This window comes from Rhinolophus hipposideros, assembly GCF_964194185.1.
Source record: "Rhinolophus hipposideros genome assembly, chromosome: 2".
Classification (NCBI taxonomy): domain Eukaryota; kingdom Metazoa; phylum Chordata; class Mammalia; order Chiroptera; family Rhinolophidae; genus Rhinolophus; species Rhinolophus hipposideros.
Genome location: NC_138048.1, coordinates 100,369,973 through 100,382,168, shown reverse-complemented (window position 1 = coordinate 100,382,168; position 12,196 = coordinate 100,369,973). Strand labels below are relative to the sequence as shown.

General features: G+C 45.5%; 1 protein-coding gene across 3 annotated transcripts; it reads left to right on the top strand.

The window, feature by feature from the left end:
* Window positions 1-3,840: 3,840 nt before the first annotated feature.
* On the top strand, window positions 3,841-11,690 carry LOC308487770 (cilia- and flagella-associated protein 298). 3 transcript variants are annotated; one of them, XM_081026440.1, is made up of 7 exons: window positions 3,841-4,752; window positions 7,024-7,191; window positions 8,233-8,300; window positions 8,787-8,945; window positions 9,743-9,874; window positions 10,616-10,711; window positions 11,027-11,690. In XM_081026440.1, the coding sequence occupies exons 1-7, from the start codon at window positions 4,614-4,616 to the stop codon at window positions 11,135-11,137; spliced, it is 873 nt and encodes a 290-aa protein (XP_080882566.1). In that variant the 5' UTR covers window positions 3,841-4,613; the 3' UTR covers window positions 11,138-11,690. The 3 variants fall into 3 exon arrangements, with proteins under 3 accessions (XP_080882566.1, XP_080882567.1, XP_080882568.1); XM_081026441.1 differs by having other exon boundaries at window positions 4,380-4,927; window positions 11,027-11,683; XM_081026442.1 differs by lacking the exon at window positions 3,841-4,752 and adding an exon at window positions 5,197-5,591 and having other exon boundaries at window positions 11,027-11,683.
* The last annotated feature ends 506 nt before the right edge of the window (window positions 11,691-12,196 follow it).

Genomic DNA, 12,196 nt, shown 5'->3' with positions numbered 1-12,196 from the left:
GAATTAATCCTCTCTCTACTAACAGCCAGGATTTGCTGTTAGAAATAACTCTTATGAGTTTTATATTATGCTTTGGGGGGGGGTTCTAATCATTTCAGCATTGGTATATTTTAAACAGCAGTATTACTATAAGCAGTGTGCTTCAAAATGTGAATTAACTTGTTGAAACTGTGGCTTTAACATCTGTGTGATTAGTGTATTTGGTATTTGCTCTCTATTAGCAAAATAATTCATTATAAACTTCACTAGTACAGATTGCAGTTCTGTTTCCTATTGAATATAAACTACTGTCTAAAATATACATCTCATGCAGCAGCTCAGCCTTTATCAGGAGAATTATATTTGGCAAGTTGCTGAAAGTGCACAAAGTTAGGAAAGTTAAAGGTATGCTGCAAATAACTAGCCATTATTCTGTGTATTATTAAAATATTTACCAGTTCTGTTAAAAGCAGAGCAGAAATTAGACACTGAGGATCTCTTTGTGAATTCTTTGTTCTCTATAGTAGATTGCTGTTTATATGTAAGAATTTTATTGCTTATGTGGCATACAGTATTTATAACTATATACTTTATAGACATACAGTATTAAAGTCAGTGGTACATGAACAGTCTGTACATATCCTGTGAAATGTGCTGTCATATGAAATAAATATACATGTCTTTACCATATTGACTGCTCAAAAGGGAAGAATTTTTCTCAGCCATTTTCCTTGAACCTACATAAAACAAGTTTAGTGACATTTGGGGATTAACTCTGATTGTTGAATCAGGTATTTTAATTCAAGATCTTATTTTCATCCATTTCATTTCTCCATATAATACTCCAAAAGTAAGAAGAAAGATATTCTGAGATTACTAATCATTAAGAAGCCCATGCACTTATTCTGTAAAAGAGGCCCTCATTCAAAATCGTATTGGCTTGAAAATCACACAAACATGAAGGATGATTTTCTAACCTCCAGCAAAAGAAAGAACTAGGGGCGGGAGGGGGATCAGTGGGGAAACAGGCACACAAATAGCCAGACAAGAGACTGGCTAAAAAGACCCAAATAAGAGACCAAGGCCACTTGGTGAGTATTGCCCTTTTTCAGTGATTGCTATTCAAAACAATAACCTTGATTCATAAGTAGTTTAGTTATATCTATTAACCTCTGATTAAGTTACAGATACAGAATAATAGACTTTATATTTTTTTTTAGTTTTAAGGTAACTGTAGATTTATGTACAGTTAGAAATAATACAGAGATCCCAGGCACCCTTTCCCGTACCCACAGTGGTAACATTTTGCAAAACTGTAGTTCACTACTGTAACCAGCATATTAACTGATACAAAGCATTTCCTTCCCCACAAAGATCCCTCATGCTGCCCTTTCCTCACTACCTTCTTGTCCCATCCCCCATTTTCCCTGTCATTAACTTCTGGCAACCACACTAACTTATTCTCCATTTCTATTATTTTGCCACTTCAAGAATGTTATATAAATGGTATATAACTTTTTGGAATTGGCTTTTTCTACTCAGCGTAATTCTCCAGAGATTTATGTAGATTGTGTGTGTATAATAGTTCATTCCTTTGTATTGCTAAATAATATTCCATGGTATGGATGGACCACAGTTGGTTTAGCCATTTGCCCACCCATTGAAGGACATGTGGGTTGTTCCCAGTTTGGGGCTATTATAAATACAGCTGCTGTGAACGTTCATGTACAGAGTTTTGTGTGAACCTAAGTTTTCATTTCTCTGGGATAAATGCTCAGGAGAGCAATTAGCTGGGTCATAGGGTAGTTGCATGCTTGGATTTTTAAAAAACTGACCAACTGTTTTCCAGATGACAGGACCATTTTACATTCCCGTGTAAAACGATGTGATCCAGTTTGTCTGCATCCTTGCTTGCATTTGCTGCTGTCACTATTTTTTATTTTAGCCATTTTAGTGGATATTTCATTATGGCTTTAATCTGTTTCCTTAATAGCTAATGGTGGTGAACATTTTTCATGTGTTTATTTGCCATCTAATATCTTTAGTAATATATATGTGTCTTCTGCCCATTTTCTAAAGGGATTTTTTTTCCTATTGTGTTTTGAGGTTTCTTTATTTATTCTACATACGCATCCTTTATTGGACATGTGATTTGCAAATATTTCTCAAGTCTATAGCTTATTTTTTCCTCTTCACGTGATCCATAGCCACATCCTGAGCTCTGCAGGGCCATGAACTACAGCGTGGATGATTGACACATGATAACCAAACTCACCAAACACATGTATGAATCAAAATGCCAAGTTATTAAGTTAGAAAAATAAGTCTGACCCCATCAAGATTAGTGAACGTAGAAAAATGGGAACTCACACACTGTTGGTGAGACGGTAAATTGGCACATCAATTCTAGAAAGCAATCGAAGTGTCCAGTAAAGTTCATATGCTCTTATCACAAGGAATCTGACTTGTAGAGAAGAAAGTCGAGTACATGTGGAATGGACATGCATTGTTTGTAATGGTGAAAACTAGAGATACAGTGGAATACTATCCAGCAGTGGAAGTAAATGGTCATAAGATGTCCTTCACCTTAGGAAGGCAACAGTGCCTAAGATATTCAGAGAAAATTAGCCAAAATGCACAAGACCACACAGATATCATCTTTGTCTTCAAATTCAGAACCCACGTGGGTGGTGGCCAGACAACAGGCTTTGACATGATTGATAATTGCTTAAACCACACTGAGAAAAAGCTACACCCACATTTGTAAGACATGGACTGCAGGAGAAGAAAATGACCTTAATACTGAAATGAATGCACTAAAAGGAGACAGGAGGACTGCAAAGGCCAAAATCCGTACTGACAAAGATTTAACAATGCAAGGGCTTGATCTGTGGCGATTTGGCAGATTTTCCACCAGATGATTAATAAACTACATACATATATTTAAACAAAACTGGATGGACAGTACATGGGTTTTCTATATTTTTCATTAATATACTATTTAAAAATATACCCAGAGAACCTGTAATACATGAGTTTGTGGATAAATGGTTCTCACTAATCAGAAGGCTATACTGTAAACCAGTTTTTAAGCCAGAGTTGTCTTGATGAGTATGGAATTGGATTCAGGAGAAACAGGGGGATGACCATAAGGCCATAAGGCCAGCAGTCAGGAGGTAAGAGGACACAGTAGGCCCCTTCGTCCCTCTCGGGAGAGACATTTGCCAGTTTGCCCAGTACTGCCTGTTCCAGGCTCTGGGTGACCCTGCCCCAGCGGTACTAGAGATGAAAACACATCTCTCCCTGGGCTCCACCCGGCTGCTATCCAGTATCAAACAGCCTTCATATGAGGCCCTGGATTGCCTTTGAACCTTTCCAGACCTACTGTCACTCTCCACTCTGCCCCAGGAACCCCAGGGATGCAATTTCAATGGACAGAGCCAAAGTTTCAGGAATTCAAAGTAGTGGTGCTTGTAATATTCAAATCGATCCACAATGGACGGTGGCCCTCCCAAGAATACAACCAGGGGTAGGGCCTTGCCCTGTCAGCTTTGCTGGCACTTGTCATCAACGGCTCAGAGCAAATGTTACTCCTTAAGGCATTCCTTGACCATCCAGTCTGAAAAGCCAATCATCCTGTTTTCTTTATACCTCTATTTGAATTTGCCTTGTCCGTTTATTTCTGTTTTCTCTTTGTCACTTATACTGGAATATAAGCTCCATGACAACAGTCACCCAGGATCTGTCCCCGTGTCACCAGCTCCTGGAAGAAACAGCGCCTGGCCCGACTGCCGTTCAGTCTGATTGGTTGGATGGGGCTGGCTGGGCAGGCCGGGGAGGGTCGCTCCGGAAGGAGCCGCCGGAGGTACCCTGGATACACGAATCTGAATCAGCCCGCACACAGGAATGCCTGCGCTTCCCCCGGCTCCTCCGAGCAGAAAAACCAGAGCAGCGCCGACTGCAGGGCTGAGCCAGGCGAGCTCACTTCCCCAAACTTTTCCAGACCGGAAGCACCAGGAGGCGTTTGCGGAAGTGGAGACGCGGCAGAGGGAACGCCGCTTGGAGCGGCGGCGGAGACGCTGCTGCGGGCTCGGCGTTCGTGGGTGCTCAGCACCGCCCCCACTCCCCACCTAGCAGCCTCTCTCCCAGCCCACCCATCTCCCCAGGGTGGAATCTCGGGCACCAGGCGAGAAGACTGGGCGTTCTGCGCTCCTCTCCGACGGCTTGATCTGTGTTTGAGGGTTGCCTGGACAACAGGTACTTCCGGGGGCGGGGCTGGCCGTGTCCGGCTGGTAGCCGCGGCCGGGACAAGCTGGCTTCTCCGACTCTGTGGATTGTTGGGGAGCAGAACCTACTCCCGGGCGTGGATTGCCGGCTCTCCGCGCACCATTTTGCCCACTGTCGGATTTAGACTTTGAGCTGGTGGCTCCTCAGAATCCGTGTTTGTTTGTTGCTCTTGGAAACAGTCACTTCCGGAAGCGTGTGCCGTTTACCCCCTCGCACCGCAGGCGCAGGAGCCGTGGGTTCCGGCTTCTAACCGCCGGTTAGTCCGTTGTGGCTGCTCGCCCCCTGGGTTTCTGCGGGCCGCGCATCCCGGGCCTTCTCGCCGCCTCGGCGGGACCTCTGCTGTCGCCATGGTTCTGCTGCACGTGAAGCGCGGAGACGAGAGCCAGTTCTTGATGCAGGCGCCGGGGAACACGGAGCTGGAGGAGCTCACGGTGCGGGTGACCCGGGTCTACAACGCGCGGCTCAAGGTGCAGCGCGTCTGCTCAGGTGGGCCCGGCGGCGCGGCGAGACTGCGGGCTGGGTCAGTGGAGCCCGGAGCGGGGCGAGATGGGCTCCCGGGCCTCACAGGGCCCGGAGGGAGAAGAAACCGGGCCAGATGGGGGCTGAGGAAGTTGTGCGGGACCCACAAGGCTTTCTCGGGCAGGCTGGGGGCGAGCGTCAGGTTTGTAAAGATTCGCAGAGACGTGCGGCAGCCGGGCTCGAAATGTGACACCGGGGTGGGGGTGGGGTGGGGTGGGGGTGGGGTGCGGGGTGGGGTGGGGTGGGGTGCGGGGTGGGGGTGGGGTGGGGTGCGGGGTGGGGGTGGGGTGGGGTGCGGGGTGGGGGTGGGGTGGGGTGGGGGTGGGGTGGGGTGGGGTGGGGTGGGGGTGGGGTGGGGTGGGGGTGGGGTGCGGGGTCCACCTGAGATGCGCCGAAGCGGGCGAACCGGGAGAGACACCCGGCAGACGGCGGGCAGGGCGGCAGGGGAGGCCAGGTGCGCTCCCGCGTCTCAGAGCCGGGATGGGGGCGCTGGGAAGAACACCCTGAAACAGACGGGCAGAGAGGGAGAGGCGGGAGCCTACAGACTGGGCCCCAGAGCACGCGTGTGGAATTCAGCACGGTCAGGGGGAACGATCGCCGGCTGTTTTTAAAAGGCGAGTTGACGCGTTCGCAGCCCGAGGTGGAGCCACCTCGCTCGGGGACGGTCCCTGAGGGTGAGAAGACGGTGGGAGAGCCTCGGGGACCTCTCCCTTCGCCAGGAAACGCCAGCCTGTTTCTCACGGCGCAGCGTTTTGTTCACCTTTCCACCGCGATGGAAGAGTGCCCTGTTCGTGCTGCCCAGTAAGGTATATCCTCCAGCCACATGTGGCCCGTGAGCATTTGAGATGGGGCTGGTGCCACCCAGGAGCTGCATTTCCGTTTATTTTATTTTAATTAGTCACGTGCAGCTGGTACCTCCCTCCTTAGGCAGCACAGAACGAGCCATGCTAATACCCCAGGTGCGGCCTAGGATGTTGAGTGTTTTTATTACTATGACATGATCTTTGTATCATGACGAACTCCTTAACGGTCATGGCTTCAGCCTTTATGAGGCGTACATACATATTGTTTCTTAGTAAAATGTACTGATTCTAAAACAAGCTCAATATTAAATATTATTTTAAAATTAAAGCATCAGAGGGAAAAGAGACTCAACTTATTTTTATAAAATTATCAGTTGAAAATGTGATGCAGAATGTTAAGGTGGACTTAGAATCCATACAGTTATTCTAGAGCCGCCACTGTCAGTGGTGATTCCGACAGGCCCCAGTGCTGTGCTGGATGAAAACAGGGAGGAATGAGACCAGCCGCTTGGCCCGCAAAGGCTTAGAGTCTGCAGGGAGGAGGGACAAGAAACACTCCACTCCGTTAAACCATTTGTTCCTAGTATTGTGTTTACAGGCCATGTTCTCTTCACAGTGTTATGGGAAGCTCCAGATGCGTGTGCCTCTTGTTAAGGAAGAAAGGGAGGGAAGAAAGGAGGGAGAGAGGAAGGAAAAAGGAAGAAGGAAATTTTGTACGGTTAAAGCGTGGACTGGTTTTGGGGTGAATATGCGTATATATGGAATAGGAAAAATATAAAGCCATACCTTTGAATAGTGAACATGATACTAGAAAACCAAGGACTTGTCCTGTCTCTGCCATTTCTGAGGGGTTTGAGCTGCCTTAAATCCTCCCCACGGATTGGATTTATACACATTATTTATAAAGTATGTATCCAGAGTTTTCTGTAAAATGGTAACGGTGTGACCTAAGCAAGCCTCAGATGAAACAGCTGTGAATTAGGGAAGATGGGATATTGATAACGGTCATAACTGTCTTGCCTACCTCACAAGGTTAAATTAGCTACAATAATCTATGTGGATACACTTGGAAAGCCAAAGCCCCATGTGGATGTGTAGTTAGCCTTTCCATGAATTTTAACCTATGCCTCCCGAGTACCATAAGGTCAACGTAGCACAGCAGTGGGAGCTCAGAGTCTGCAGCCCGGCTGCCTATGATCTCCTCAGCGACCTCCTGGACTCTGTGCTTCTGTTGACCTGGGATGAATAGGCAACCACTTGCCAAAGGTCAAGGACAGGTCTGTCACACAACAAGTGGTTTCTAAGTGTTTGTTAAGTAAATTCCTGAGCCGGTGGGCAAGACCCCTGACCTCTAAGGAACGTACATTCCAACGAGGTATTAGATGTCAGGATGATGATTGTGATACATCTTGTCTAACCTTCTCTTGTTTTTAAGAAATGGAAGAACTGGCAGAACATGGCGTATTTCTCCCTCCTAATATGCAAGGACTGACTGATGACCAGATTGAAGAATTGAAATTAAGGGATGAATGGGGTGAAAAGTGTGTGCCCAGTGGAGGTTCACTATTTAAAAAGGATGATATTGGACGAAGGAATGGGCAAGGTGATCCAGCATTTTTCTATTCTGTGCATGCCTGAATTTAGCAGCAAGTACTGTGTTTCCCCGAAAATGAGACCTAGCCGGACCATCAGCTCTAATGTGTCTTTTGGAGCAAAAATTAATATAAGACCCGGTCTTATATTATATTACACCCAGTCTTATAGTAAAATAAGACCGAGTCTTACATTAATTTTTGCTCCAAAAGACGCATGTGAGCTGATAGTCCAGCTAAGTCTTATTTTTGGGGAAACGGTATGAAAGCGGTTAAGTTAAAGGTTGACCTCAATATTTCTGTACAAACTTAAAAAGTACTGCAATGCACTGTGTAACTCCTTGTAGTGAAACGCCCATCCCGGATGAGCTGGGTGGGTAAATGAAGCATCTGTCTTCTTGCTCTTCCAAAGTTGCACCCAGCTGTGAAATATATCTGATGAATCATTTGCAGTTACCATTTCTGTTGGTCACAAATGGTTGAAAATTGACAATTTCATATGCCTCAACTGAATAGTTTTTTGGGGGGTAATCACTGAAAACATATTGTGGTTTGCAGAATCTGGGGTTAATGTAGAGATTCTGTGTGAAAGAAGGAAGTGAATAGCAGCACAAGACTCTCCACTTGAGTAGAGGACACTCTTCCCTGGTGCACATGACATAGAACATGTCAAAGCACCGAAGAAATGATTCTTCTTTTAGCATGTGGTTGATCATGTGGAATTTGAAGGAAAAAAAGGATGATAACTCATTTTGATAGCTTGTCCCTTTTAACCTACATAGAAAGCTCCGTTTAAAATACCAAAATGACATTTCTTCCTGTTCTTTGTGGCCTTTGCCACTTTGCATAAAGCACACTCCAGGTCTCTGCTCTCATGAGGAGACTTTTCCCTGCCTTGTCACAGCCAACTTTCTTGTGTCCCCCACCGAAATTCCGTACCTGTACTTTCTCTCATTTCACTTACTCCCTGACTCAGACTGAGGGATTGGAATATTTAAGAAGAGTTTTAAAGATGGCTGCCTCTCTCCCTCTTCCCTTTTTTATTTTTATAGCTCCAAATGAAAAAATGAAGCAAGTTTTAAAGAAGACTATAGAAGAAGCCAAAGCAATAATATCTAAGGTTAGCTTTTTAAATGCTGCTCCAAAGCTTGTCTTTTAAAATACGAACTCCAGTTATGGCTTCCAGAGTTATCTGTTGACCAGCCTTTTCGTTTTTTGTGGTTTTTTTTGGTTTCTTTTCTTTTTAAGCCTTCCAGGGACAGGGGAAACAAGCTTGTTTGGGGTGGGCCCTAGCTTATCCTCCTAGTCCCCACATGTCAGACAGAAAATGTTATTGGCTCATGTCATGCGATTCCTATGTGTTACAGATAGGAACCAATGCATATGTGACTTTGTTTCTTTTACCTTTTTGAAGAACTTGAGAAAGTGAAAGGCCGTGGTGGACATGGCCCAGCCCCTGAGTTAGATGGTAGTCACTTCGGTACAGGCGCTGTTGAATCCTTTTCGTGGCTCTGGCAGTATCTGTTGAGGGTCTTGTACGAAACTTGATAAATAGTTGTTGAATTGATCAACGGCATTGTAGGTAACGGTGCCTGTCCACTTTCAGAAACAAGTGGAAGCCAGTGTCTGTGTTACCATAGAGATGGTGAAAGATGCCCTGGACCAGCTTCGAGGGGCGGTGATGATCGTTTATCCCATGGGCTTGCCCCCGTACGACCCCATCCGGATGGAATTTGAAAATAAAGAGGACTTGTCAGGTACTCAGGTATGTGGCTGTTGGGTAGCCTGAAAAGTGAGTTTGCATCCCCCCAAAGAGCAGAAGGCCCTCAGATTTGACCCTGCTCTTCTGGGTGGAGGTTGTGCTTCGCACACAGCTTTCCATCTTGCTGCACCAAGCTTCTGAACTCAGGGGAGGACCCCGAGAGGGTGGTGCTCGTGGCGAGGGCTTGGCCCCCACACAGCGGTGAGAGAGGAGGTCTGGGAGGCTGCCGTGGGGAGTAACGGAAAACACTGCCATTTTTCTGGCCACTGGAAAGCCAGAAACCTAATTTGTGCCTGTTTCTACGCAAATGCTTTGGTCCCTTTGCATGGAGTTTTGTGTTCTAGCCTTACCCATTGCTTCCTATTATTTTCTACCTTTATGTTCCATTTTCTTTTGTCTCATTTATTCCTTATCCTGTCAGACAGTGTCTGTTCCTCTGAGCCATTTCAAATAGGTGGAATATACAGAAGCAAGCAAACAGTCCCATTGTGTCTATATTTACAAACGCAGCAAGATTCCAGTATTTTCCCTGGAGAGGAAGAGGGGCCTTATATTATGGACAAGGGTACGGCCCAGATAGATACTCCCCATGTCCCAGAGCGAGAAGTTCCCGAGTCAGGGCATGAATTGAAACTACCAGGGAAGATACTACAAAGCGAGGGCTTTGAGGAGGTGGGTTAATTAGTGCTGCCCACGGGGGCTCAGGGAGGGCAGGGTTCCGGAAGCCTTCCCCACACTGGGGGGGAACACCTGTGATTGTGTCGTAGTAGCCTTAAATTGCGCTCTTACCATGGCCTCAGGCAGAACTCAATGTCATTGAAGAATCACAGGCACAACTGTGGTGGGCAGCCAAGGAGTTAAGAAGAACAAAGAAGCTTTCAGACTATGTGGGCAAAAATGAAAAAACCAAAATCATCGTCAAGATTCAGCAAGTAAGTACCTTTGCTTTAAGATGTCACTGTTTTTTTATTTACTTTCAAACTGATAAAAATTTACAATAAATCTGAAAGATTTTAAACTCCTTGTGTAAATACTTTAATCCTGTTGGTCCAGACTTAAAGTAAAACTGTCCCCTTATGCACCAATGAGAACTGGAAGAGAATATGGATTGCTTGGCAGTATCCGGAGTTTGTTGGGAGGGGGAATGCCATGTTAATTTCAACATTAAAAAATAGGGCTACAAGTAAATAAAAATATTTCTTGAAATGAAAAATCCAGCACAGAGCACTGATTTCAGGGTTTTCAAAGTGCTGAGGCTCTGTACAGGAGGAGGACGGTCAGAGACGGTAAGGCTGCAATGTGAGCTGTGTGTCTGCAAGGCTGCTCTGGTTCTGTGCTCGCACCTAAATCATTACTGTCTGATTTTGGGGAGACGGGGTCCCCCATGATTACCGCTGTCCCTTCCCCACTAGACCTGCAGTGGCTGACTTGGGAATGACTGTGACAGGGGCATTGCACATCCCCTGCTCTCCACCCACCAGGAGGCCCTGGAGCTCGGGGCGGCTGAGGACCAGGTCTCCCCCTGATGAGGCAGGCTCTGGGTGGTCAGGAATGGGTGACCTCCATATCCTCAGCTGCTGGCAAAGGCCGTGGTAACACATTCACTGTAACTTCCTGGGTTGTCCCTGAAAGAATGCCTTAGTCCACAATTCGCTCTGCCCTCATTTTTGCAGAGGGGACAAGGGGCTCCAGCCCGAGAGCCTATTATCAGCAGTGAGGAGCAGAAGCAGCTCATGCTGTATTATCACAGAAGACAAGAGGAACTCAAGGTATCGGGTGACGGATGGGTGTTAGATACAGCTGGCGCCTGGGGCATTCACCCCCACGCTTTACCCAAGGGCAAGGGACAGTTGGGGGGCGGTGAGTTCTGCAGGATGTGGAGGGGACTTTCTAAAGCTTCAGCCTCTCCAGGGCTATAGGGGCTCTGCCAGGCACCCTGTGTGCATTAGAGTCTGGAAGTGTCCTACTTCTGGGAAGCGGGGCAGGGGAGGTTGGTCATGGCTTCTTTCTTCAGTCTCTTTAAGTCTCTTTATATTTAAAACACTTTTCTGAAATGCCTTCCTGAATAAAACATTTATTTCCAGAAACTGGAAGAAAATGATGATGACTCCTGTTTAAATTCTCCATGGGCAGATAACACCGCTTTGAAAAGACATTTTCATGGAGTAAAAGACATAAAGTGGAGACCAAGATGAAGTCCACCAGTGGATGAAGCTTTCAAAAATAATTGTTCACCTCTTTTTAGGCAAAATAATAATAACAACAACTAGAAAGGATACTCACAACCCTCTGTGAAACATGTTGAAATTTCTAGTTTTCCTAGTTTTTCTTTTAGTTTGAATTAAAGGTTGTAGAACTTAACAAATACATCCTCAAAAAATATGCCTATGTCGCCAATAATCATCATCATTATTTGTTTCTGATTTGTTTATTCTTTAGATTCCACATATAAGCGAAATCACATTGCATCTGTCTTTCTCTGACATTCCACTCAGCACAGAACCTTCCAGGTCCATCCATTCTGCTACAGATGGCAAAGAACCCATTCCCTTCCCTGGCCGAGCAGTATTCCACTGTATATACACGTACCGCCTTCTCTTTATCCATTCATCCATTGATGGACACCCAGGCTGCCTCCACATCTTGGCCATTGTAAACAATGCTGCAGTGAACATATGTATGTACAGGTCCCCTTGAGGCAGCGTTTTGAGTTTCTTCAGATAAATAACAGGAAGTGAGATTACTGGGTCCTTTGTTTCTTGTTGTATCCTTTGTTTTAAAGTCTGTTTTGTCTGGTATAAGTATGGATACCTCAGACTTTTCTTTTTTCTTCTATTTTCATGAAATACCATTTTCCATCTCTTTACTTTCTGTCTCTGTGTTTCAATCTGAGGTGATTCTCTTATAGGCAGCATACGTAAGTGTTTTCTTATCCATTCAGCCCTCCTATGTCTTGATTGGACCATTTAATCCATTTACATTGAATAATTTTTGATACATATGTAGCCATTGCCATTTTATTCATAATTGTGATTTTTTTTTTTTTTTTTTTTTTTTTTTACTGTCTTGAAGTCTCTGTAACTCCTTGTTCTACTGGTTTGGTGGTGAACTCCTTTAGCTTTTTCTTGTCTGGAAAGCTTTTTATCTGTTCTTCAACTTTAAATAATAGCCTTGCTGGGTAGAGTACCCTTTGTTGTAGGTACTTGCTTTTCATCACATTGAATATTTTGTGCCCAATCCCTTCTGGCCTGCAA

Coding starts and splice junctions, on each gene's coding strand:
- LOC308487770 (XM_081026440.1), top strand. CDS start 4,614: ATGGTTCTGCTGCACGTGAAGCGCGGAGACGAGAGCCAGTTCTTGATG. Junction 7,192..8,232: donor TGGACGAAGGAATGGGCAAG/GTGATCCAGCAT, acceptor TTATTTTTATAG/CTCCAAATGAAAAAATGAAG. Junction 8,946..9,742: donor AGGACTTGTCAGGTACTCAG/GTATGTGGCTGT, acceptor CCATGGCCTCAG/GCAGAACTCAATGTCATTGA.